Source organism: Hemibagrus wyckioides, linkage group LG23, assembly GCF_019097595.1.
Source record: "Hemibagrus wyckioides isolate EC202008001 linkage group LG23, SWU_Hwy_1.0, whole genome shotgun sequence".
Classification (NCBI taxonomy): domain Eukaryota; kingdom Metazoa; phylum Chordata; class Actinopteri; order Siluriformes; family Bagridae; genus Hemibagrus; species Hemibagrus wyckioides.
The window spans coordinates 12,422,232-12,448,930 of NC_080732.1; the positions used below are offsets into that span (position 1 = coordinate 12,422,232).

The following is a 26,699-nucleotide window of genomic DNA, read 5'->3' on the forward strand; positions in this document are numbered from 1 at the left end:
TAATGCGCTCACGAAGAAGACGACACACTTTCGCTAATGTTAGGAGCGAAAATGACCTGTAAATGACAAATTTGTCGCGTTATAAGCATTTCCATACGGTCATAACGTTTCTAACCAGAATAACCTTTAGCCGCATATACAAAGACTACAACCCACACACGCGCACAGCTCATTTGTTTTACGTCTGCTGTTGTAGCGTCATGCGTGTAACCACGGGCAACGAAGGGACCACCAGTGGGCGGTACACTGGAGGAAAAGAAGACTATGATTGGTTCAATCGATCGCCGCTTGTTTGTGATTGGCTGTGACCGTGGCCGTTTGTTGCGGGACTTTATGACAGGTATAAGCGAGCAGGAACAGAAGGGGCGGCGATGATTCACTTCAGAAATATGGCGTCGAGAAAGAAGGCTGGAAACGGTGCCAATGGGAAACAATTATCGAAACATAAAGACGGGCCTATAGGTAGGAGGTTTTTTTTGTTCTTGGACATGTTTTTAAGGTTTTTGCATGATGTATATTTTAACGCTCGGTGTGCTGTGTGGAACGTTTGTTTAACGCTGAACTGGATGGAGTGGTTAACATGTCATAGACTTCCATCTCACTGAGAGGTCAAGTCATAAGTCATTATAATAAGCTACATATTCATAGAGAAAACGGTAATAATCTAGGTTTCTACTCAGGGTTGCACTAGTTGTGTGTGTGTGTGTCTGAGTAGATAGCAATAACATGTTCTCAGGAGGATGTGTGTTAGTTGCGTGTCAGCGACTTAACACGACCGATTGGGAGAAAAAGAGTCACGTATTGATCATTTGAACCCCGAGCCTCTTTTCAGCCAGTGATGTGTGATTTGCTGTAAGATCCCACTCCACGTGCCTCTCGGTTGCATTCAGTGACAGGAAATATTCCGGTAATCCGAGTGGAACGACGTCGTGGTGACGTCATCCGCGCGCGCGCGGGGGGGGGGGCGCTAGATCTGACGTCAATGAGACGTCGTTTGCTCAAGGGGTGAATACTAGAGAGGGTGTGTGTTTGAGTGTGAGAAAGTGTGTGTGTGTTTGAGTGTGAGAAAGTGTGTGTGTGTGTGATGTGAATAGTTTCTTATTTGTGTGTGTGTGGGGGGGGGGTATTGATTGATCTTTGTAGAGCTGCATCTGTGACAAGTCTGTATTTCAGATCAGGATTATATTAATGCGACTCCTTCTAATATGTCCTTGTTCTAATTCACTGGGATTTGTGTGGTCCGTGTGCTACACCAGGCCTGGTATTACAGGAATTTTTATATCAAACGTGGTATTATTTCATAAAGAAATGTTTAAAATCGTCGATTTGGTGAAGACAGGCGCGTAAGGAGATGTTTAATTGTTGAATTGTCATGGAAGGAGTCTCCAGTGTCGGCTTATGAACAGCTCGTGAGAAGTCGCGTGTTTTTTTTCCCCCTCAAATGAGAGAAGAAGAAAAAGGATAGGAACAACTTGTTCTACCTAACTTGTCTGATTACATTTCTTTTTTTTTAATTCTTGTCATTCTTGACATTAAAATTCTTGTTTGTTGGCAAATATGTTGCTATGATACACTGTATTGCCAAAAGTTCATCAAAATCACTGAGTTCAGGGGTTGGGCCTTGACCCCTTAGTTCCAGTGAAAGGAACTCTTAATGCTTCAGCATACCAAGACATTTTGGACAATTTCATGCTCCCAGTGTTTGGGGATGGCTCCTTCCTGTTCTAACATGACTGCACACTAGTGCACAAAGCAAGGTCCATAAAGACCTGGGTGAGTGAGTTTGGTGTGAGGGAACAGAGTCCTGACCTCAACCCCATAGAACACCTTTGGGATGAATTAGTGCGGAGACTGCGATCCAGACCAAAACTGGGACGTCTGCCTTTACATGCACATGGATGTAATATGGAGTCGACCCGCCCTTTGCAGCTATAACAGCTTCAACTCTTCTAGGAAGGCTTTCCACACGGTTTAGGAGTGTGTTTATGGGGACATTTTGACCATTCATCTAGAAGTGCATTTGTGAGGTCAATTTTGGAACCCCTTATTTGGAGGGGTGTCCCAAAACCTTTGGCAATATAGTTTATAAGAGGAATAACCAGCATGCTTGTTATTTTTTATTCCATACATTACTTAAAAATTATTATTATTATGATTATTATTATTATTAGTAGTAGTATTATTATTATTATTATAGCTGCACATCTAAAGTTGACCGTTAAGGTTGATTAGTTTAAGGTTACATCAATAAAGCAAGTTTTTAAAGTGTAATGTCGGAAGAAGACGAGGTTACTATATGCCTTCAGGCAATCAAGCTTAATATTGGAAAACATCAAAATAAATAATATATATTTTTCATCGTGGCATGAATATAAAGCTGTTTGGAGAGATAATAAGTCTCAGTTTTGCTGCTGTGGCTTTCTGTGTTTTTATTAAACCGTATCTACTGTGCAAAAGGCTGGTTTTATTATTTTAACTGACGATTAATGGAGGTTAATGTATTTAGCTTTGTTTAATAACGGTGTACTTTTTCGGACTGGCACACTGAGAAGTCACATGGGCTTAATGGCATTAAGTACTTTGTTTTATTGAAAATGACTTCATGCTCCATCAACTCTGTGGATACTCTGTGGATTTGAATTAAATAGAAATAATAAAGAGTGAATGCTGGTGTCTGGGCTCTTACACAAGGGTTTGGTGTGTTATATTATGTCGATACAGCTCTGGTGAAAATGTTGGATGTGAAGATTTTAGAGGGAATGTGGTAAAAACAACATTGCCACTGACTCTGGGATTAGATAACTGCTTGTGTGTAATTATAATGTCTTGCAGTTTCATTGCAAATCTCCCAGCCTTCACATCAACATGTTATTATAAAGAGGTTTACCTTTTAATGCAGACCAAAATGTTTTAACTGTATTCAACTAACAGCAATCGAACTGTAGCAAGAGCAGCACTGCTTTCTCACAGCTTCAGGGTCTCTACAGCATCGATCCTCAGGTCAGGTCTGTACATGGAGTGTCACATGTTCCGCCTGTGTCCATGTCCGGAGGTTTCTTCCTGGATCTTCAGGTTCCTCCAACCTCCTGAAAACATACCAGATCATGGACTGACTAGCTCAAACTAGCCCTGTGTGTCTGTGCGTTTGCTTGTGTTTATGTTTGTGTTTGTTTATATGTGTTTGTTTATATGTGTGTAGATTTGTTTGTATTGGTTTGTGTTTGTTTATATGTGTGTTTGTTTGTGTGTGTGTATATGTTTGTTTGTGTTTGTGTCTGTACGTGTATGTTTGTTTATATGTATGTGTTTATGCGTGTGTTTTTTATTTCTGTGCATAATTGTTTGTATGTATTTGCTTATTTGTTTGTTTGTGTGTATTTGTGTGTGTTTTAGTGCGTGTGTGTGTGTGTGTGTGTGTGTGTGTGTGTGTGAGAGAGAGAGAGTATTGCCCTGTGATGGACTGTTACTGAAGATGAATAAATAGAATGAATAAGAGAAAAACAACACACTCTCAGTCATTAATACTCTTTCTCAGGCTAGACACCAGTGGAAAGAACACGTATGGAAGATGGCATCATGTTGAATTTAATCATGAGGTTTTTGGTCAAAGAAAAACTGTCCTCCAGGGTCATTACGGAGGTTTCCGTACATCAGAGGGTTAATATCGTCTCAAGGCGTCAGTAATAAAATATTTGTATAGCTCTGTGATGAACTCATGATTTTCCTGCTACTTTCACCCAGATATTTGCGTCACATGTCCCGGCAGGAACACACACATAATGTTTAAAACTCCCAGAGGAATAATGACCAGTGCTAGAGTTATTTTGGTTTCTACACTTTCACATTTTCTTATGAGTTTAGTGAGATAAAAAAACAAATATTGTTTCATATGCTGTATGGAGCCATTCAGACAGTCCCGTGACATAGCAGCGTACTCAACAGCAGTACTAAACCTTTAGCAGAATTGTATATTGTTGCGTACTCTATGAACATATGTGTTTTTATTTTTTTGTTTGTTTGTTCTTTAAGCTAGGCTTGAATGCCGTTTTAAAATAGCCAGCTCTTGTTGATCTTCTTGCATCGCTGTTAGCATGAATTTTCAAACGACTGTAGATTTAGGATCGTTTACAAAAATAAGGTGCATCATTATATAGAAGGTACAATTATTCCAAGATGTTTGAGGTTTCTGGAGGCTTCGCACATTTAGATGTATGACTTTTCCTCTGTTTTGGGGCTGCCCTTGGTGCTTGTGCCTTAGGGCAGTATCATGCCTGGCCTGCTCTGTAGCCCCAGTCCTGACTATAGGAAAATAAAAAACAGGTTTGACACAGAAGTGTTGGCTTATAGTTGGAGCTCTGGTAGCTATCAGGATTGCAGAATGATTATTACTGTAGCCTGTACTCATAAGAACAGCTGAAATGTCTTTCACATCTTTTCATAGGATTTGAGACAAAAAGCTGCTTTGCTGTTGAGCTTAGTGATCACGATTATGGATCATTTCCATCCATGCATCAGTGAGCCTTGGCCTCCCATGACCCTGTCAGTTCCCCACTGTTCCTTCCTTGGACCACTTTTGATAGATACTGACCACTGCAGACCGGGAACACCCCACAAGAGCTGCGGTTTTGGAGATGCTCTGATCCAGTGGTCTAGCCATCACAATTTGGCCCTTCATCAAACTCGCTCAAATCCTTACGCTTGTCCATGTTTCCTGCTTCTAACACAATTTTGAGGACAAAATGTTCACTTGCTGCCTAATATATCCCACCCACTAACAGGTGCCATGATGAGGAGATCATCAGTCTTATTCACGTCACTTGTCAGTGGACATAATGTTATGCCTGATCGGTGTATAGTCCCTGGATGTTTCACTATATAGCGTGTTTGAAAAGTCAGGAACCAGTGAAAATATTGAGCAAAATCATGATACGGTGATTGTGAGATAAATTGTAGACCTGAACATGTAGGTGATGAGTACATTAGTAAATAATAAATACAGAACTCTGTGTGTGTGAGAGAGACAGTATATCACTATGCATAGCCATTTCTGTCTCTGAAATGTGCCTCCAAGTATGGAAATCAGAGCTCTCAATCTTCTACAGGAATATAAATTAAAATCTTGTTTAACAGCCAATAAAGTCAGCAGGTACTTGCTAGTGTTGTATGTAATGCAGAAAATGACTGTGTTTGACTTGAGTGCAGTTTGTAATTGAGCACAATAAATCAAATGAAAGCAATACTGTAGAGTGAGGTTCATAACAGGAATGGCTGACAAGACGGGAACATTGCTGTGGCTGGTTAGGGTTTGGGGATAGAATTCATTTGGTCTAACCTCTGTGCCATTGTCAGATTATGTCCTGTTTAAATGGGTAACAAGACAAGAGCTGCTCGTGCTTTTGAAATGTGTGTGTGGGTTGGGGAAGAGAGCTTAAATAGAAGAATATTGACTTGGGACAATCAAGCAAAGGTCAGTGTGTGGTTAGTGGGTATCCTGGGAGACGGCCAGATATGGTCATGTCAAAATACCTCCTATTTTCCCTTTCTTAGTCCGCTTTCACACAGTTTTTCTGGCGATGATGACGCTCTGAGCTTTGCTCTGTTAAAACTACTGCATTTCTGTCCTTTCACGATTTGGACAACAGAAGGACAAGCACCATTTTGCTCCAGGAAACTGGGTATGGTTGTCGGATTGATGACGGAACTTCTGTGAATGTCTAACTTGTATTTTTCTTTACATTTGACACTTTCCCCATATACTTGCAATCTATAGGCTTAGTGTTTGGCTGAGGTGTCCAGATGTCCCAGATGCTAGCAGGGGTTAAATCAATATATAATATAATATAACTGTACATTTTAATATATTTAAATGTGGGGGGGAAAAAAAATCAACTGGCTGTGTCTAAATTATTATTTTAACCTAATGTGTTGCGTCTGATCCTGATGAATTCTCACATTACAGCCACATTTCTCTAACTGTAATACACTGTTAAGGAATAATTGATGTTTATAATGTTGTTTATTTTTATAGGGGAAAAAAAAAAGCCTGTTCGATGTTTCACTTTAAGCAACGTCGCTGCTGGTCGATGAAGTGTATGTCGATATGTAGATTCTTGTTTATATACTTATGGCAATATCCAAATCATATGCTTAACCTCAATCTCTGCTTTTTAATAACATTATACAATAACCACAGATTAAGAAGTATTAGATAATTCACTAATTACCCCAGATTTTATATCGTGATCAAGAAGTATGTCTCATAATGACAAAATATTGTGTTTAATACAGGATATTGACTTGTTTATTATGTATTAGGAATTATATTATATTATGCCTGCGAACATGTGCTATAGATTCTAACATTTCATTTCCAAGTACGCTGGATGAAAGTCTGGTTTATCTGACCGGGATATAAATATCAATCAGTACCCTCCATTGTTTATTTTGTTGTCCTAAGTGGTTGTCAGACCGCCAAAGGGGGCAGCCTACTAGGAGGCACAGTTTTGGTCCATGGACTGATCCTGTTGTTGAAGCTTAAAGTCTGAGGTTTAAATCATAGAAAGAAATGAGATTTCTGGTTAAGCGCATTCACATGCTTACAGTAATGAATGCATAGCTCTATAGCTCTAATGCATATAGCTCTAAACAGTCATTAATACTGAATGCATATAACTCAAAACACACAGGCATTTGAGTTTAACACACATACACACTGGCTGTGACACTGAATCCAGACATGGACGCGTGGAATCACATGGATAGGTGTGAATGTGTGTATGAGACAAAAATGAACTGTTTTCCTGGTTTACAGTTTAAGATGATGTGAAATTGATTTAATTGATGAGCAATAATGCTCTTGGTATTAAATATGCAGTAACTTAGTAATATACTTGCAGCTACAGTGCAAATAATGCACTGTTATCAACATGGACTCAGTGCAGCTCTGTGTTTGCTTCAGTGTTATCGGTGTAGGCAGCTGCCTAAAGCTACATTCACACATACAGTGATTTTATCACTGCAAATCGCTGTACTGTAAAGTCACCAGTGGGTGTTTCTCCCACTAGTTGCCGTAGTAATACTGTTTATCAGTCGCATTACAAATCAGCGCTAAAATGAAACCTTATGGTGGGAGACTTGGCGTTTGTGTATAAAATTCAGCAGTGTATATCTGTATCATATAATAAGAGATGAAGGAGAAGCGGTGTATGATCATTCTCACAATAATGTGTGCTCTGCCGTCTTTACAAAGTTACATTTTCTCAGCTTTGTCACATCACGGGACACGCCCTCATCTAGTCGCCAACAGGCGCGGTCACTCGTGTCTCTGGAGGTCACCAGCTCTCATTAAAAAATGGATGATATCCACTCGCTTTATTGCTGCGAGTCGCTGTATATGTGAAGTTATTTAACATCTAGTGTCTACCTCTTAAGCCACACCCACAGGTCACGGAGAATTTAATATTTATTGTACACTTCAAAACAAAAAGCACATAACTCCAACAGGTAAACAATCTTGGGAACATGGTGTGACACGATGAATCTTTTAGTTGCAAGGTATTAGTGTCGGAATTAAAAACAACAGTCATGGCATCTTTAACAGTTATACAGCTCTTTCAGTGAAGTTGGGTTGTGACGAGATTGGAAGTGAATATCAGATTTTTTGGCAACTTGAGGAGGTTAGGTGACCTATTTATATCTGATTCAAATTAAAATTTAGACTTTTGTTTTTGTTTGTTCTGTACAGTGGCCAAGAAGCGCAAAACAAAATAACAAATCCGAAAATAAAATAATAAATCCAAAAACAAAATAACAAATCCCAAAAAGAAAAAAATAACAAATCCAAAAAAGAAAATAATAAATCCGAAAATAAAATAACAAATGCAAAAATAATTTAACAAATTTAAAAATAATATAACAAATACAAAAAATAAAATAATAAATGCCAAAAATAAAATAACAAATACAAAAATAAAATAACAATTCCAAAAAATAAAAACAATTCCAAAAAAACCCAAAAAATTTTCTTCAAAATTGTCTTTCCCAATCATCGGTAAGAATTCCATTCACAAACTATACCTACCTTTTTCCGATTTGTCTGATTTGTTATGTTTTTGTATTATTTTATTTTCTGATTCGTTATTTTGTTTTGCACTTCTTGGCCACCATAGTTTTGGGCTAAAAACTGGACAAGCATTTTAATTCTTTAAGTCTGTATTTAAATGGTCTTTTTGTATTATCCAAAGCACTTTCAAGGCCAAAATCAGATTCAAAAATACACATATTTAAGACGTTTTTTTGTCACCTGTTTTCAAAATGTTGCTTGCCCAAATACTCACAGCTGCTTCATTATCATGGCCGCTAGTGTGTATACATAAGTAAATGCGACAGGAGTCTACACGAACAAACCGGATATGAGTAAGTTATATGCGTGATCACTCTGCATTAATTATCATATTAAAACAATAAATCAGATGCTGTTTGAGCATAGCTGTCAGGTGCAATATCAGTCAAAGTAAAATACAGCATTTTACTCAGAGAAGTCAGAGAGTCAGTTTACCAATAGAGAGTGTTTGAGTCTAAAACCCGAATATCTTCTGTATATAGCTGAAAAGAAAAGAGAGGGCGGAGAAAGACTTGATATAGCTGTCCCAATACTTTTGACAGGGACCGTAAAACCTACACTAAAAGAAAATCTTTCTTGTGTTGCTTCTAGTATGTCGTACTACTACAGATTTACAATAGACTTGTGTCAAAGTGGACGACTCTTGTTAAAGACGGCAGTTCTTTGTGACAAAAATGCTAGAGAAAATAGTATGTTTGGCTCGCCAGAAATCTTGCATCAGCCCAGCCATCATTACACTCTCTCTCTCTCTCTCTCTCTCTCTCTCTCTCTGTCCATCACAGTGACACTAGACACTCGTGAGCTCTTGATTATGGAAGAGCGTAGACAAGGCTTTCCTCCGTAGGTGTTACAATGCCCTTTGATGCTGCATGAGCAGCAGTTTGAGTGGAGGAAGCACATGTTGGTCTTCATCCTCTTTGGCTGGTTGTTGTCATATGATGTGGCAGACCTGACTGGTGGATGGGACAACATGGAGGAAACATCTCACCAAAAAAATGCTGTCCTGGTCAAGTAGGAAAGATTATACAGGTACAAAGTCAAGTCAAGGCAGGATTAGTGCTTCTTTAAGTCCTCAAGAAAGAGGTAGGTCTTTTCTAAGAATCTGTGTAAAGACACACAGCAACCCGGTCTTTTACACAGCCAGGTGAATGCATCCCACCATATTTGGACCTGTCCATCTTCAGAGATGGCGGGTTCAGTTCCAGCTTTTGACTCGAAGGGGAACTTGGTAGAGAGCTGAAGTTGATCAATGTCTCAAGGTAGGTGAGTTTTTTTTGAATTAGTATGCCAGCAGCAGTATTCGCAAACTGACTCAGGAAGTCAGTGGAGGAAATGCAGCAGTATCTGAGGAAGTGTTTCGTCATAGCTTTGTCCACAAGATTGCTGCTATCTAAATAACACAACAAAAAAATGTGAAGCATGGGTCATCATGCAAGGGTACATCTAATATATGCTAATATAATTGCTACCAAGTTTTAAAAAAATATATGTACATATGCGTAATTAAGAATCTTTATCTCTTTCTCTCTCTGTCTCTTGCTATCTTCTATCTTCTATCCTGCCTGGATGGACGGCGTTAACGCAAGTAATCCTGTTAACAAGCTGCCTTTCACAATTAGTGGTTTGGCATGGACAAGGATATAAAAAAAAACTGGTATACGAGACCGCACTGACCCTTTTTTCCTTTCAGGGGCTATTTCCTGTCTTTCCCATTGTTTGACTTGAAGCAGTTTTTTCCTCTTTGGCCATGTACAATACACACAGTCGCCTCCAAAAGTATTGGAACAGCCAAGCCACTTCTTTTTGTTGTTCCAAAACATTAAGGAAGGTTTAGAAAGCTGAAATTGCGATCTGTCGTCTCAGTTGTATGAATATAGATCAAAATTTCAGCTTTCTTATGACCAGACTAGGTTGATTTAAGGAAAACAGCAGCAGTTGATGACAAACATTGTAGGAGCTATGAAGAAAAACCTCAAAACAACAGTGAGTGACATTACAAGAAACGTCATGTTGATGGGATGTTTGGAGCTATGGTACTTGGTCACCTGTACAACACTGATACCTGTGGCTGCTGCCTCTGTCTGAATCTTTGTTAAGTCTCTGCATTTCATTTCCTTGCTGAATGCAAATGTAATTTCACATCAAATTACCTGACTTACGGAATAATTTGATTCTTATGCAATTATTTATTGCCATCTCACACTAAATGCCAAGTTACCTGTGGTGCTGTACCTGTGTGTGATCTTCCTAACCGATTACACAGTTTATCTGATCCGTGTGCATTTCACATAGCTCACTGGTATACGCTTTCATTATTACGCTAAGGCCCGAGGTGTTAGCGAACAGTTACGTCTGCGTTGGAGTCTGTTACCATGACAACGGAGACGGAGTATTTAAACAGTATACCAGTGAGCTACGTGAATGGTACACGCAAACTAGATTAATCAGTAAATCAGATAATCTACTTATTCAACTCTAGAGAGGAATTCTAACATCTTACCTCAGCTTAGCTTTAGCAATCACAGGTTCTAAAAGTGAGTCGGAGAAACAGAGAGAGAGAGAGAGCCTCGTTCAACAAAAAGTCTTTTATATCAACCCCAATGTTTCCCCATATGCATGGACCATGTGCTCTGATATTTAAAAAAGATGCCAGATCATTGCTGTATCAAAAAATATATTAGAGTAATGTTTCAAGGCCACTGTCAAATGATCTCTAGCTATTTATTGGTGCGTCTTTAATAGAGCTATGTGTACGTGGGCATCAATTTTCTCTTTTCTTTTGTACAGAAATTGAAATAACTCACATTTTGTAAAATCTCTTTTAGGCTTCAAGTCTAAGGCCCAGATGTCTTCTGTATATAGCTGAGAGAGAGAGAGAGAGAGAGACACACACACACACACTCTGATTTGACATTACCTGTCCCAATACTTTCAGGAGGGACTATCTCTAGTAAACAGACAGAAACTCTGCTTTCCTGATTGTAAAAGAAAAATACCAACAAATCCCAGTAAGCCTTTGTAAAAGGGGGTTGGTTTGGTATTTTGGCCTTCCTTAGACCCAAAGCCTCTATCACCTGCTGTCCTTGTATAGGATTTTATAGCTGACATTTAAAACCTACACTAAAAGAAAATCTTTTTTTTGTCTTGCTTCTAGTATGTAATACTACTAGAGATTTACAATTCACTTATGTGTTGCATCAGTTTTAGCTCAGGGGCCACATGAGGTCTAAATACTTAGTGCTAAATTTTCTTTGCATACCATGGCATTGGACATACAGTTCGCTGTAAACAGTCCTCTCTCTCTCTCTCTCTCTCTCTCTCTCTCTCTATATATATATATATATATAATATATATATATATATATATATATATATATATATAAATATATATAATATATATATACACATATATATATATAATTATATATATACACACACACACAATCAGCTCCCTGGTTGAAACACTTGTTAGAAATGGTTTTAAATAGGTTGTAAAAAAAATGTCCTTGTGTTTATTTAATTAATTAATTAGTTAATTAAAAATTATAATTTTTTTTTTACAATTCTCACCATCCCTGTACTCAAAATCTAACTGAAGTATGTTCTTATTTAGGTTTATTTTACCATTAAACACATCTGCTTTGGGGGACTGTGAAACAGGAAGTCAAGGAAACTGGAGTTTAAATATCAAGTGACAGAGACCATTTTCTTAATCATTCATCAACATGCGGGAAAATCAGAGAATTTCTTAATCATTTGAAATGAGACAAAAGTGCGTTGACCTTCCGCCAAACCAGTTCCAGCATGACCGTGCCATTGTGCATGAAGTCCATGAAGACATGGTTTCCCAGGGTTAGTGTTGTTGAAGAAACTGAGTGGCCTTCACAACACCCTGACCTCAACCCCACTGATCCTTCACCCCCTCTGTGCGACATCAATGCCTGAACACACCAATGCTTTGTGTGCAGATGGGAATATCACAGCGGCCACACACTAAAATCTAGGAGAAAGCTTTGAGTGAAGGTTATTTTTAAACCAAAGGGGGGAATAATTCTTGCATGGGAAAAGTGTTATTGTCAGGTGTCCACAAATCTTTGGCCTTTATATTTCCATTTCCACACAAATGACTGTTGCTGTGGTCACAAGCTTTTGAAATGGCCATCCCAGTCTCTTGCCCTAAACCCATTTGAAGACGTGCCTGGGTGCATGAAGTTGGAATTGTCTCATAGGTTCCTTAAGAGATTGTGCTAACTAACCACAAAGACAAGTTTTCATAATTGTCAGTGATGATGTAAATTAACACGTTGACATGATTCTTATCCCGGATGCTTTCTATTCATTTTCTATTCCAGTGATGGACACTAAGGCCGTGTTTGCAGCCCTGTATGAGGTGTGTGAGGAGAACGCTGGTTTCTTCGGTGGCACGCAAGCAGGAGATGCTGCACAGAGGCTGGTCGACGCTATGCTGACCATTCAGAAACACGCCCGCAGCCTCGAGCCGATTATGTGTGGCTTTGCCGCCATCTACCATCACTTTGACTTTGACCCTCACATTCCTGCTAATGGATACCGCTCACTAGTGAAGGTGTGTGCATGCTTGTACACTACACTAATGAACATATTGATCAATATCTAGAAAATAAACACTGGCATATTTCTCGAACCATTACCAGGATAGAGGTGTTGAGGACTTAATGATTGAATGTTTCTTTCATAAATTTGGTTGTAATGGGTTTAGATATACTTGCACTGAAGCCTCTGCTCCTGTTTCCATCAGGTGGTGCGTTGCTGTCTTCTTCACATCATCCACAAGGCACGCTACATTGCGTCCAACAGACGGAGCATCTTTTTCCGTGCAGCCCATCAGGCTGCAGAGATGGAAGCTTACAGCTGTGCTCTGTGCCAGCTGAGGGCTCTGCTCTACCTCGCCCAGAGGCTGCTTCACGACAACAGTCACGGCAACCTCTTCTTCCAAGACGAGAACGGTCTAAGCCAGCTCTTTCTACGAGAGTACGCCTCCATGCACAAGGGCTGCTTTTACGGCCGCTGTGTTGGGTTCCAGGTGTGTTTCTGTGTAGTTCTGAATGTGATCTCAGTCTTTTATTTGGTTTTTCATGCCAAAAATCAGTTTAAGGCTGCATAGGTGTAATAGTTTGCAGCGTACACAGATCTTGATAGCTATGCTTTGCGCTTAATTTCATATTAGTCACACAGTCATTTTCCATCCAGAGTTCTGAGATGAATTAAGGCTTTATTTTAACTTGAAATGTTTTTCATTGTATTTTTCTATCTCTGGGTTCTGTTCATTCAATGTAATCCCTCTTTCATTTATCATCTGTTAGTTCACTCCAGCCATCCGGCCACACTTGCAGAGTATAACCATAGGCTTGGTTGCGTTCGGAGATAACTACAAGAGGCATCATTCCGGCATAGGTAAGAAACTTTAAAAGATGAAAATTTCCTTCAGTATCCTTTTTCCCCCTTAATGTGTCTGATTTCTAGGTGCACTTCAGTGTGTGGGATGTATTTTTTTTTCTCTGTACAGCTAAATATTGTAATATGTACTATTTTACATATTACACACAAAATTAGGTGTTTTTTTTTTTTTTTTTTAAACGAACATAAATATTCACAATTCTTTATTAAAGTGAGGCACCTTCAGCCTTGACAGGGTTCTAACGTTTGTATCTTGTGCTCAATTCTGCACCCTAGTGGAAACAGGAGCTAGTGCATCATATGGTGAGTCAACGCTCGCTCTTTGAAGCCTTGAAGAGAGTTCGAGACGCCCTTTGTTTCAGTCTTTGTTTCCATGCTCCTTATTAGCTGATGTTAGATGCTATCTTCTGAATAGCTTATAGAGCTTTACATAACTATAAGCTTGGGTTAATAACATGGAAAAACAATCCAAGGCAAAAGCAGAATGTTGTGAGAGAGAGAGAGAGAGAGAGAGAGAGAGGGAAAGATGTGAATTTATTCTCTACTTCTAAACAGAGGTCTTATTTATAACTTAATTACTAACAGTAAGCATTAAAGTGTTGTCACCATTCATTCTTCTTAGCTGCTTTTCCATACCTTTATAAGAAATGAATTAGTTGGGCCTTAGCCAATTTTAGTTCATAACCCTTTCTCTAGAGTGCGACTTTATGAAACGTCTTACACCAACCTAATGTGACCCAGTCTAATTTCCAGATGCCTCCAAGACTGGGCTGGGACTTACTTGAACATCATGTAACACTGAGACTTGTTCAGTGTAATTATGTGTTTGTGAATCCCCGATGTCACAAGTGAACAAAATAACCAAATTATGTACCTTCAGTAAAATAATTTAAGACTCTTGAAAGCACCATAACTGGGTAGTTCATGTGACATTTCTGCAATTCGATGCAATTCTCTTATCAGATAAACCCCATCTTTCTCAGTGATCTGCTGTGAGCTGGTGTTTTTGATGTCTTCCGGACAATCGGCTAATCAGGGTGACGGATAGCACGTGTCTGAATTATTTATTATCTAGTTTGTATGCAAATGGCACATCCCTGAGATATTAGATCGGTCTTGTCAGAGTAGATGTGCGGATAGATTGATAGTACCTTACCATACAGAACACAATCTCTCTCCACCGAATGATTCCACAGTTTTTCAGCTGTAAAACACTAACCCTCCACTGCTATAGAGCTGCCCTTGACTGGCTTCACTGCCACCAAAGATCCTTCACTGCCGGAGCTTGGAATCTCTGAGGGGTTCGTCAGTCTTTTGTCACAATGCTGACTTCCTCACACGATTTATAGAAGGAACAATCCTGTCTTACATAAGGGCCGGCTTCCTGATGAGAAATCCGCAGCCTTTTCCTACTCTTACCTAACAACGCACTCACTTAACAGGAACCAGACTCAAAAGGGAACCCATTCTCATCTGGGTGACACCAGACAGTGTGAGTTTATAAATAATTTCCCTTCTGTAACCGTGTACTATGTGGTCAAAAAGTGCAACTGCATAGCCAGAAATGTATTCTACTTTTAACCTGAGGTCTGTTTTGTTATCAGCTTTTTACTGATGGAGGCTTCAAAACTGTTTCTACGGTTTGTAAGTGCTAAGTACTGTCCACAGCAGTCCTGTGCATCTCCAGGCTGTCCATGTGGAGCCAAGTGGTTTCCAATTCCAAGTGACAAGAACTCCAACCAGATGTAGAGAGCAGAAGGGGTCAGGATCATTGGTATCTCATGAGTAGCATGTGTAATGAGACAGAGAGATTATTAGGTATGCCATTATCACATAATGACAATGTGCAGTGTGCAAGCAGGGACTAGCTATGACAGAATGAGTAAAAGCCAGACATGAGCACCCTGTAGGACATAAAGAGTCCAGCCATTCCACATCAACAAACCTGAGGGCAACAACAATCAAACATCCCAGTTCACCAAAACAGCTAGAATATTTTGCAAAGCTGCTGTGTGTAGGTATATAATCTACCAAGTCTGCCAGGTAAAATTCCCCAAATAGATTCATACTGTCATTTGTCATTAAGACTAATCATTTATAGTTTCTGTGGCCTGGAGCTTAATAGTGAATAAGATTTAATCTAAGTATAAACAGATCTGCATCCTGAAGTGGATTGGAAGGTTCAGTTTTTTTATGTAAAATGAAGGAAGGTTCATTGTATGTCAGCATCAGTTTTCACTAAATTTGCATTGACTGCACTGGCTTATTCAAGATAATACCGAAGATATAGTATGTACGAAGATGATGCATTCCAAATATAGCATCTACATCAAAAAATCTTGGAAGCTGGTCATGACGTCTTTTAAATGGAAAAGAAAAATTCACATAAGGGAGTTGGGAATGGTAACAAAGCCAGTTTTTATATGATCTCCCAAAGCCCAAGAGTAGAAATGACCACATTGCAGAACAAATGTTTGGATTTACTTTCTACCCAGACAATAGGGCTTTCTTAGAATCATAGTATAGGACTTGCAGATGCCAAACTTCAAATTTCATAGTATTCCCAGTTTGGGAGACCCATTTTTTGGCCAGAAGCACAGTTGTTTCTTGGAGGCGTTTTTCGACATCCATTTGTGAACTTGGCAATGAACAGCATCGCTGTTATTCAGCTGTGGATAAAAATCAAAAATATTTTCCAGAATGTAGGCACAGATGAATCAAAGAGGGAAAAAAATAAAATAAAAAGAGGAACAGAGCATTGCAAGATTCAAACCACTTGTAACATCTCGAGCACAAAGAGGTCAGTTTTCTTAAAATGATATTTAAAAGGCAGTAGAATTCTAGACAAAAGACTGTCTAGGACTAGAATAAGTTAAGGGTGCAAGTGGAGTGTATAGGCAGTGTACATGCAAATAAATAATCATGTGATAGAAAAATATCAGCGAGAATCAAGGGGAAAGGTGTACAAGACAGTGGTGAGACCGGCCATGCTGTATGGTTTGGAGGCAGTGTCACTGAGGAAGAGACACTGGAGGTAGCAGAGCTGAAGATGTTGAGGTTCTCTTTGGGAGTGACAAGGTTGGACAGGATTAGGGCTCATGTTGGACGTTTGGGGGACAGATTAAGATGGTTCCGAGGAGGGAGAGTGAGTATATTGGTAGGAGAATGCTGGACATGGAGCTGCCAGGCAGGAGCCAAAGAGGAAGGCCAAAGAGGAGGTATATGGATGTAATAAATGAGGATATGAAGCTAGTGGGTGTAGGTGTTGAGGATGCAGAAGATAGGGATAGGTGGAGAGAGATGATTCGCTGTGGAGACCCCTGAAGGGAAAAGCCGAATGAAGGAATGCTACACACTGAATGTTTTAGTTTTGTTTTGTTTTTCCCCAGCATAACGTGTACACTCTACATACTGTTGTGTGTGAAAATCCGAAATTCTGAAATACTCAAACCAGCCCATCTGGCACCAACAACCATGCCATGATCACATCAGAGTCACTGAGATGATCATTTTCCCCTTTCTGATGTTTGATGTGAACAAGCTCTTGACCTGCAGATTTTATGCCTTACCCTGCCCCACATAATTGACTGGTTTGATAATTGCATGAATGTGTAGGTGTCCAGGTGTTCCTAATAAAGTGGCTGGTCAGAGTATAAAGAATAAGTGGTTATTAAATGTATCGTACAATATAGACAGACCCCCAAAGTACTTATAATCGTTTTTTTTCTGCACTCTTTGCTTCCTAGAATGCTAGGAATCACATTAACGATAACACTGATGGAAAGAATAAGTCCAAATGGATTTGATCATCTGGACATCACTTTAAAAACACCCTCCTTAATGCTGCAGATCTTTCACTGGGAATTACAAGTTAGTCTGGGTCTCCTTGTCTCAGGAGAGTTTAAACAGAGCTCTCGGTCAAATTGGTTGGAGTGAGGGGAATAGTTGCCCATTTGTCTAATTTAGACTGCCCTATTTTTCTTCTTCCTAGATGAACAGGAGCACAAGCCTGGATTATAACAGCGGTCTTCTGGAAAAAAAGATATTAGATGTAGAGGCTATATCTCCTGTTTATCTGCTAAATTTATAGGTCTGTTTTTAAAGCATTTGGTGCATGGGGATAATAAGACTGCTATAATTACACTATAAATGAATGCCATGAGAGCACCAGTGCACATCTCCAACAAAAATGAAATTGTGCGGCAATGAAATTATTAAATGCAAATTCTTTTGTGTCTGCCTAGACCTGAGTGTTGTAGCCTCTGCTTTGCCACATGGATTGCTCTGACTCTTGACTGTCCTATTCTGTACCTGTTTCACTGATGATTCATTATATTATATGGGTTTCTGAATGCAGGCTGTGATATATTTCATTTCTTCTGTTGTTAATTCTCTCAGGTGTTGCTGCTAGTTCCTTATTCACCTCTGGAAAGTATGCCATTGATCCTGAGCTGAGGGGCCTGGAGTATGAGCGAATCACTCAGAACTTGGACGTTCATTTCTGGAAGACTTTCTGGAACATCACTGAAAGCGAAGTTTTGGCGGTCAGTAAAAGCGTTTACATTTCACCTCATGCAACAATAAACTTGGTTGGTTGGTGGAGAATGTCATCTTTTCGTTATTTCCCACCAGGGCTTGGTAAGTATGACCTCCACTCAGGTGAAGGTGAATCGCTCCCTCTCTGTGCCACCTGATTGCTTTGATCTACCCTTGGTGGACAATCCTGCACATACGGTCACAATCTCTGCTCCGGTTGCTCATACTGGCCCTGGCCCAGTTCAGATGAGACTCATATCCAGTGAGCTACGGGAAGGACAGGTAATGGAGCTCATGCTCATCTCACATACACACGGTTAGTCTCTGGCTACACCGATATGTAGCAAGTCTGGAGGCTGTATTTTGTATGTAGGTCTAATTTCCTATCACCTTATGTTCTTTTTCTTTCTCAACAGGACAGTGAGGAGCTGTCAGCAATATCCCGTTCCGACGGTGGCTCAATCTCTCTGTCTGTGAGTCTAAAGATTAAGAAGAGCCCTCCGTCACCTTGGCTGGTGGTACATTACCACGGAGGAGGTTTTGTTGCACAGACTTCTAAATCACATGAGGTACGCTGCTTTCCTTTGCTGACGCAGCTCGGTATCTGAAATCAGATTTCTCTTGGAACCGTATTGGTATTCTTCCATATTCAGCAAGTTTATAGCCAGACTCTAATAAACCTTGGCCAAAGATGTCCTGACATTTTGTCTGCAAGGCACAAACATGATGAGCACAATTATTATATGCTCATTCAGTCTGTTTCGACTGATTTAACAGACTGCCTCCACCATATGTTGTTACAATACATCAGTTTTAAGCCTTAGGTTTCCTGGCAAGCAAAACATGAGACCCGGCAAAGACTTTAAATAATAAATGAATAATTTGTCCATACATTACATGTAAACACATACTAACTGTGACATTTTTCTCCCACCTCAAAAGCCATACCTCAAAAGTTGGTCTCAGGAACTGAATGCTCCAATCCTGTCAGTAGATTATTCCCTTGCCCCTGAAGCCCCATTTCCACGTGCACTGGAGGAGTGTTTCTTTGCCTACTGCTGGGCTATCAAAAACCAGAAAATTTTAGGTAAATCGATTCCCCTTGTCTCATGACCTTATTCCTGATAATTGGTGCGATTCTGAAGTCATTCTTTGGACAAACCAGTGTGATGAGCATATTATTTGGAGATGTTTCTTTCTCTCTCTCATGCCTGCTTTATATATATTCAGGTTGGACAGGTGAGCGATTGTGTTTGGCTGGTGATAGTGCAGGGGGTAACCTGTGCATCACTGTGTCAATGATGGCTGTGGCACATCGAGTACGTTTGCCGGATGGTATCATGGCTGCATACCCTGCCCTCATGCTCACCACCTGTGCCTCGCCTTCCCGTCTGCTCAGCCTTATGGATCCTCTCCTTCCCCTAAGTGTACTGTTCCGGTGCCTCAGTGCTTATGCAGGTAAGCAACAGAGAAATATTTTATTATTAAGAAAAATTACACAGCCGTGTGTATGTTCTGTGTGTTCTAGGTTTTTGCCGGCTTTGATTAATGTCCTATATTAAAATAGTCTGCGATTGTTTGTTTTTTATTCTGCCTTTGATTCATTCCACATTGCTTCATTGTGCATTCATATATTTGTATGTAGGTATGGATCCTCAGGAGGAGAAACAGGTAGAGAAGGTGACCACTCTGGGGACGGTTAGGAAGGACACTGCCCTGCTATTCAAAGGCTTCAGACAGGGAGCCTCAAACTGGATCCACTCACTCCTGGACCACAACAAAGCAAGTGCAGGTGTGTGTGTGTGTGTGTGCGCATGTGTTTTATACTGCCTTTCATGTGCTAATGCATTTATTACAATAAGTACAATGGATAATGTTTTGGTTTTGTAAATAAGGTGGCTAAATAAGAATTCAATCCAAACGCTTTATTGCTTTATCGCTTTATTGAAACGCTTTATTGAATAAGAATTCAATCCAAACGCTTTATTGCTTTATTGAACTAAATGCAAAAATAATTCATGTCTGTCCCATGAATTTTTCCAATATTCCAATATTTCCGGTAGAGTACAGTAGAGTAAAGATTTGAGTTTTGTGCTTTAAGAACAGTACTCTGTCATCAAAATGATGACTATACATGTGTTTATGTGTGTATATATATATATATATTCCTTATTAGGAACGTGTGCAATTAGCCAATCATATGGCATCAGTGCATTGCGTAAAATCATGCAGCTACAAGGCTTCAGGTTAATGTTCACATAAAACGTCAGAATAGGGAAAGTTTGTAATCTCATTTGCTTCAACAATGTTGGTCTCAAACGAGCCACTCAAATAACCCCTCTTGAAGACCATGCTGAGTAGAAAAGCATCTAAAACCACTGAAAATACCAAACCTTGAGGTGATTTTGGCTAAACAGTAGAAAACCACATCGGGTTCCACTCTTATCAGCCCGGAACAGGAATCTGAGGTTATAGTGGGCACAGAAACTGGACAGTTGAAGATTAGAAATGGTCCAGGCAACATTTTTTTTCAATCTTTAATGGTACACTTTATTTCAGACTCATGAATTAAATACATCATGAAAATAATGCTTTATAAATAACAGCATGGACACTAATAATTTTCTCTACTAAAAACATCCTTTCTCTATTAATAACATCAATTTAGCCATCTCCCGGACAAGATACTGAAGCTGTGCTAGTTGTTAAACCTTTCGTCTTCTACCAATCTTCTTTTTAGAGACTGTGAGGAACAGTGTTTCCGATGGGACTCTCAGTTCTAACCAGTCTGACCCTCTGGTTCCGGGAACATCCTCTGAGTTCTCGGTGAAAAAAGAATCTCTGAAAAGCCACACATGTGAGGGTCTGGTCACCCACACTGCCAGCAAATCCACCAGCAGCAACCACAACAGCACCAGCTCTACTGCCAACCACAGTGCCAACCTCACACATCACTATCATTCTATCCTCAACACCACAGCAATCCTAGAAAGCAAGGTATGCATGGAAACATTACATAGTTTTTTACATAGTCAAACTTTCTCCAGTACTCACTCATCTCTCTCTCTCTCTCTCTCTTTCTCCCACTACTCCCTTTTTATTCTAGCCAGAGGATATAAGTATACTTTTCTGCAAAGAGGTAGACCCCTCCGTGTCAAGTTCAATCTTATCCGTGGCAGCACCTCCCCCTGATGGGGAAGAACACTCTGAAAACCCACGAGGGTTTCCTGGGGACTTTGAGCCCTTGCGCTCAGAGCAGCTTGCCAGAATGAATGTAGATTCCTCACCCATCTATAGAAATCCGTTCATGTCTCCTCTCCTGGCTCCAGACCAGATGTTGAAGGGACTGCCTCCTGTTCATTTAGTGGTAAGATTTTGTGGTGTCCCACCTAGTTTTATCATTTTTTTTGGAAAAGAATTCCTACTTTTTTGCCAGCTGCTACGATTGGAATATTTTAACTGGAATGTTAAATGTGTTTTTGTTATACTGACATTCTCATATATATATATATATATATTTAGAGCAATAAACAGATAGTGATATTGTGTTACGCTATCTGATTCAAGTCTCATTTAATCTCTGAATTCATCTAGGCCTGTGCTCTGGACCCCATGTTAGACGACTCTGTAACGCTCGCCAGACGACTACGGAACATTCAGCAGCCTGTGACTCTGTGTGTAGTGGACGACCTCCCACATGGCTTCCTTAGCCTGTCGCAGCTCTCTAAAGAAACCCACGAGGCCTCTAATGTCTGCATGGAGAGGATCAAAGATGTCTTCACTATGAAAGACCTGCCTCGAGAGATAAACACACACCGCAAACTGGAAAGGACCGACCATTGTGCTTCAGGTGCCTCTACCAAGTTCTTTCAAACAACCGCTAGTGACGATGGAAGAGAAGGTGTAGTTTGAAAGTGGAAAGTGGTGTAATGATCAACAAAGATGAAGCTTTGAGGTGAGATTTGAAGAATGAATATTATTTAGTTTAGAAAACAGGAAGGTTTTTGACCTGATTCACTGTGCGATGAACCAGGAGAAGAAGAATGAGTAAGATGCAGCAGTCATGTCTCACAGAAGCCGTGTCATATGTATACTTCAGTATATATTTATCAATATCTATCAGTATTTGAGTAAGTAAATAGCCGTGAGAGAGAGAGGACACTGCTGTTTTTTTTGTTTTTTTTTTGTGTTAGAAACGACCGTGCATGTGCACTTGCACTTTCCAAACACACAACTTTAACAAAACATTGCCACTTTGCCTCTGCACTGTATTGCTTTGTTGAGATTCTGATTATGAATCGTACAAATACCAGCATGGAAACAAATGCTTCCTGTCGTCTCTAGGCCTGAAGCTGAATTTTTTGAAACGTTATTACTGAATTTTTGAAACGCACATTATTCCTGAACTTCATGTTTATGCCATAGGCAAGCTTTAGGGAGTCAAATCAAACCAAATTCCTTCTTGTGGTGTATGTATATCTATATATATATGCATTATGTTGTGTTTGTGTGAAAGTGGTAGTGTCTTGAAACCGAAAACAATCAGTTCTGTGTAGATTTGTGCATAGATAGCTCCAGGCTTAAGGTTCTGTGCTAGTGATCAGAAGGCAGAAAGTTCAATTCCCAAGCCTTCAGAGAACCACTTTTGGGGCCTTAATCCTGAACGTCTCAGCTCCAGGCTTGCATAGTGTCTCAGTTGTGTAAAAGTGCCTGCTAAATGAATACAAGTGTATATGTGTGTATATATATATATAGATATATTTGTGTAGATTTTGTGTATTACGTGTAAAGTACATTTATTACGTGTTATTTTAAGTATATTTGTCGTTGTTAATTAGAAGAAGTTTAATGTTACTTTTGAGGTCTTGCTTTAAGTCCTAATTAACCAAATACAAGTTCATCAGCATTAAAGGATTGCTGGGCTTCAAACACTAGAAGCTGTGAGCTGCACAATTATAATTGACCCAGCATCATCCGCTTGCGCACTTTAGCCCAGCCATTGCTCGTGGAATTACATTAAAATACACAAGGACATATTTTTGCACTTTCCTAAATCTTGTCTTAGTTCCTGCTATCACTACCTTGCTGCTTGCTTCTGAAACGTTCTGCACGCTGACCCCATTTCTAGACCCCAGGAGGTATTTTAGGGAACATCCTTCAACAACCTTGAACCAATTAGACGTCTTATTTAGCAGGAGTCGGACTGTGCTCCCTCGGCAGATTTTTTCATTTGAGAAAACATAATTTGACTCGACTGGGTTTCGCTCCTCTCACTTAAAACAACTGAATTATAGCAACTCCTACAATTTTCATGGAAGGACAAATCATCAGTTCATTAGTTAGCCCACTGTGCAGGTCAAATAACTCTACCCTAAAGTATGCTAAACTAGCAACATATAACTGCCTCTGATGAGGAGGTCATCCTCCTCATCCTTGCTGTCATGCTATTAGTTTGTATGTTTGCTTAGATTTACCACAGTTTCTAAATCCCTGCATGTTAAAGTTCTTTTATTCAGCTAGTAATAATAGTCCTTCCAATAACCCGAATGCATCTGTGGCTGATGTGTCTAGTGCAGCAGGGGTTCAGGGAGTCGTGCCTGTTAGTAGTGTGTCTCTCTGCCAAGAAACATAAGAACTGGAACGTGATGATTTTTAACATTCAAATCAATGCTTTGGTAAATTCATTAGAGTTATCTTCTCACTCTGGTCAGCGAAGAGGGCAAAAAGAGACCGGAAACCACTTTGTAACTACTCAGTGGTGTCTTATCCATAGAGGCAAGATCCCAGTTTATACATTCTATCAGCCAACTGCAAATCTTAAATAATATAAAGTCCTCATTTCGTTCATAATAAATTCCATCAAAATGCTAATTACCTCTTTTGAGTCACCAACAAAAATGTTTCTGTTTAGCAGATAAGCTGTTTGCTCACTTTTCTAGATCTTGTGCAATTTATATCTATTGAGTTATTATTATTGCACATAGAAATAAAAAATGGGAATTGCAACAAGCGCTTATAAGTCCACAGCGGAACAAATCACGCTGCCCCGTGCTTTGAAGGAGGAGCTGAGGACAGGATATAGGACAAGTAATCACAGGGTTGCCATAGTAACAACTTCTACACCAATTTGGGGTAGTTTTAAATGCCTAGATCTTGTTCAGTATTCTAAATTGAATCTTAATTACTTTCCTCAAACTAAGGCAAAGTGGAAGTACTGATAGTGTGCGTATGAGGTACAGGACCGTTTCTGTTGTAAGATTTAGAGAAGGAATGATGAAGGATTATAGCATGGATTATGTTTCTACATCAGAACTGAGGAGAAAAGGAGAAAATGATGTCTCTCGTTTCAAATGCATGAATTTGAACAGATCCTCAGCTTTCTTTTCTGAGATGTAGTGGTGCTGGAAACCTTGGCATCTCTACCTGATATTCCCTGAGCAAATTTGAAACCTACAAGCCCTTATATTATATGAAGGATGTTATTACGAAACTTACTCTGTACTTTAGCCTTTAATGTAAGACAGCTCTTAATTTAATGTTAATCATGGTCATCATTATTAAAATCTATGATCACGAGTCACTGCTGCGCCTCTTAAACCTGCGTGTCCACCTAGAAATACTGCGAATAAAAAGAAACTAATAACCTGGACACGCAGTCTGCTTGCCCCAGACACACGAGCCACTGATTTGTCCTCCCCTGACTTTGCAGATCTAAAAAGGCTTGCTGATGAAACCATATTTTCACCTGCTTTTACAAGCTGGTATTCTCCTTCTACTATTCTGCCTATTTCTATTAGACCAAACATTGCTACCTCATCTGCATATTCATTTCCGTAGGCAAATCAACAGCTAAGAAGTGACATTCAGTTACGATACCTGTGATATTATCTGAGACCGTGTTGGACCATGATATCTGTGAAGATCTGCTTTCGCTACATGACCTAGTATGCTATGGCTCTAACAGATGCTTATTTTCAGAGTATTAATTATAGTTCCTGGTGACCGTGTGGATCTTCCTGGCCTTTTGCGGCTGCTTGTTGAAGCATTTATCCTCAAAATATTCTGTAGTTCTCGACCAAACTGTGGCTTTTGTGATTGCGTAGTAGTCAGTAAGTCGGTAATGGAGTGTGAATTATTTGTGTCTGGAGTTCATTTGTGTTTCTTCCATTTGTAGGAAAACCAGCACTTTATAGATTCAGTGTACGCTGTATATAATCTCATGCGCAAAGATACGTTTTTATTGTTTCTCTTTTGATCAAAACACCACAAGTGCAAAAAAAAAAAACGTACATGGAAATTGAATGTATTTCTGCTTTTCCCTGCCTCCTACATTCGTTTATAACGGTTTGGTTCGGGAATTGCAGACCTTATGCAGAATTCTTAGAGGTTGGTAAGAGCACATAGCCTAGAACAATTAAGAAATAAATATTTTTTTTAGATAACACTTGGATTTCAAAAACGATTTTAGCGATATATTTCCTTTAGTGCCGAATAATGTAATAGGAATAATAGGTTTTATTTAAGAATCGTGTAATTAGTCGATATTTACAGGCAAGCTCAAACTAAAGAAAAATCCGTTATCGGCTAAACCTTTCTCGCTTCTTCTTCTTATTGGGGAATTTTATGCATTTCATATATCTATGAGGAGAATATGATGGCAAAGCAAAATCAGATTTACATATGGGAAAAACTACCAAAAAAGAAAAATTCACTACTCTTTGCAGTCTAAATGGAAATGTAATCTAAATGGAAATCTAAATCAAAAATGTAATCCAAAGGTCAAAGTGCAGTTGAAATATTCTGCCACTTTCTTCTGGGTTCTGCTGCTTTCTTCGTCATATGCATTTTCTTTGTTGTTGTTGTTGTTGTTGTTTTTTTTTTAAATCAGTATATTTTTCAGAGTTTATTGTTATTGTATTAAAATAGGTAGGCTGAACCGATTTCGTGGTTTTGTGTCCTGATGCACATGTGATTTATGGTGTACATGTGATTTTATGTGGTTTATGCAATAAACAATAAAATATATTGTCATGGTGTCTTTTGTGATTGATAAACTTACTTTGCATACGTTCAGTACAACACTAAATACACCAATCAGCCATAACATTGTGACCACCTGCTTAATATTGTGTTGGTCCCCCTTTTGCTGCCAAAACAGCCCTGACCCATCATGCACTGTGTATTCTGACACCTTTCTATCAGAACCAGCATTAACTTCTTCAGCAGTTTGAGCAACAGTAGCTCGTCTGTTGGATCGGATCACACGGGCCAGCCTTCACTCCCCACGTGCACCAGTGAGCCTTGGCCACCCATGACCCTGTCGCCGTTTCACTACTGTTCCTTCCTTGGACCACTTTTGATGGATACTGACCACTGCAGACCGGGAACACCCCACAAGAGATGCAGTTTTGGAGATGCTCTGATCCAGTCGTCTAGCCATCACAATTTGGCCCTTCATCAAACTCGCTCAAATCCTTACGCTTGCCCATTTTTTTTGCATCTAAAACATCAACTTTGAGGACAAAATGTTCACTTGCTGCCTAATATATCCCACCCACTAACAGGTGAGGAGATCATCAGTGTTATTCACTTCACCTGTCACTTC

The 26,699-nt window shown here is 39.5% G+C and overlaps 1 protein-coding gene across 2 annotated transcripts; it reads left to right on the plus strand.

Moving 5' to 3' along the window:
• The first annotated feature begins 337 nt into the window (after positions 1-337).
• lipeb (lipase, hormone-sensitive b) lies at positions 338-26,103 on the plus strand. Of its 2 annotated transcripts, none has more exons than XM_058376593.1 (13): positions 338-462; positions 12,475-12,707; positions 12,900-13,184; positions 13,465-13,555; positions 17,957-18,102; positions 18,191-18,376; positions 18,511-18,663; positions 19,037-19,181; positions 19,325-19,552; positions 19,740-19,886; positions 20,835-21,091; positions 21,201-21,461; positions 21,689-26,103. In XM_058376593.1, exons 1-13 carry the CDS (start codon positions 372-374, stop codon positions 22,004-22,006), a joined length of 2,541 nt encoding a protein of 846 aa, XP_058232576.1. In that variant the 5' UTR covers positions 338-371; the 3' UTR covers positions 22,007-26,103. The 2 variants fall into 2 exon arrangements, with proteins under 2 accessions (XP_058232576.1, XP_058232575.1); XM_058376592.1 differs by lacking the exon at positions 338-462 and adding an exon at positions 5,539-5,675.
• The last annotated feature ends 596 nt before the right edge of the window (positions 26,104-26,699 follow it).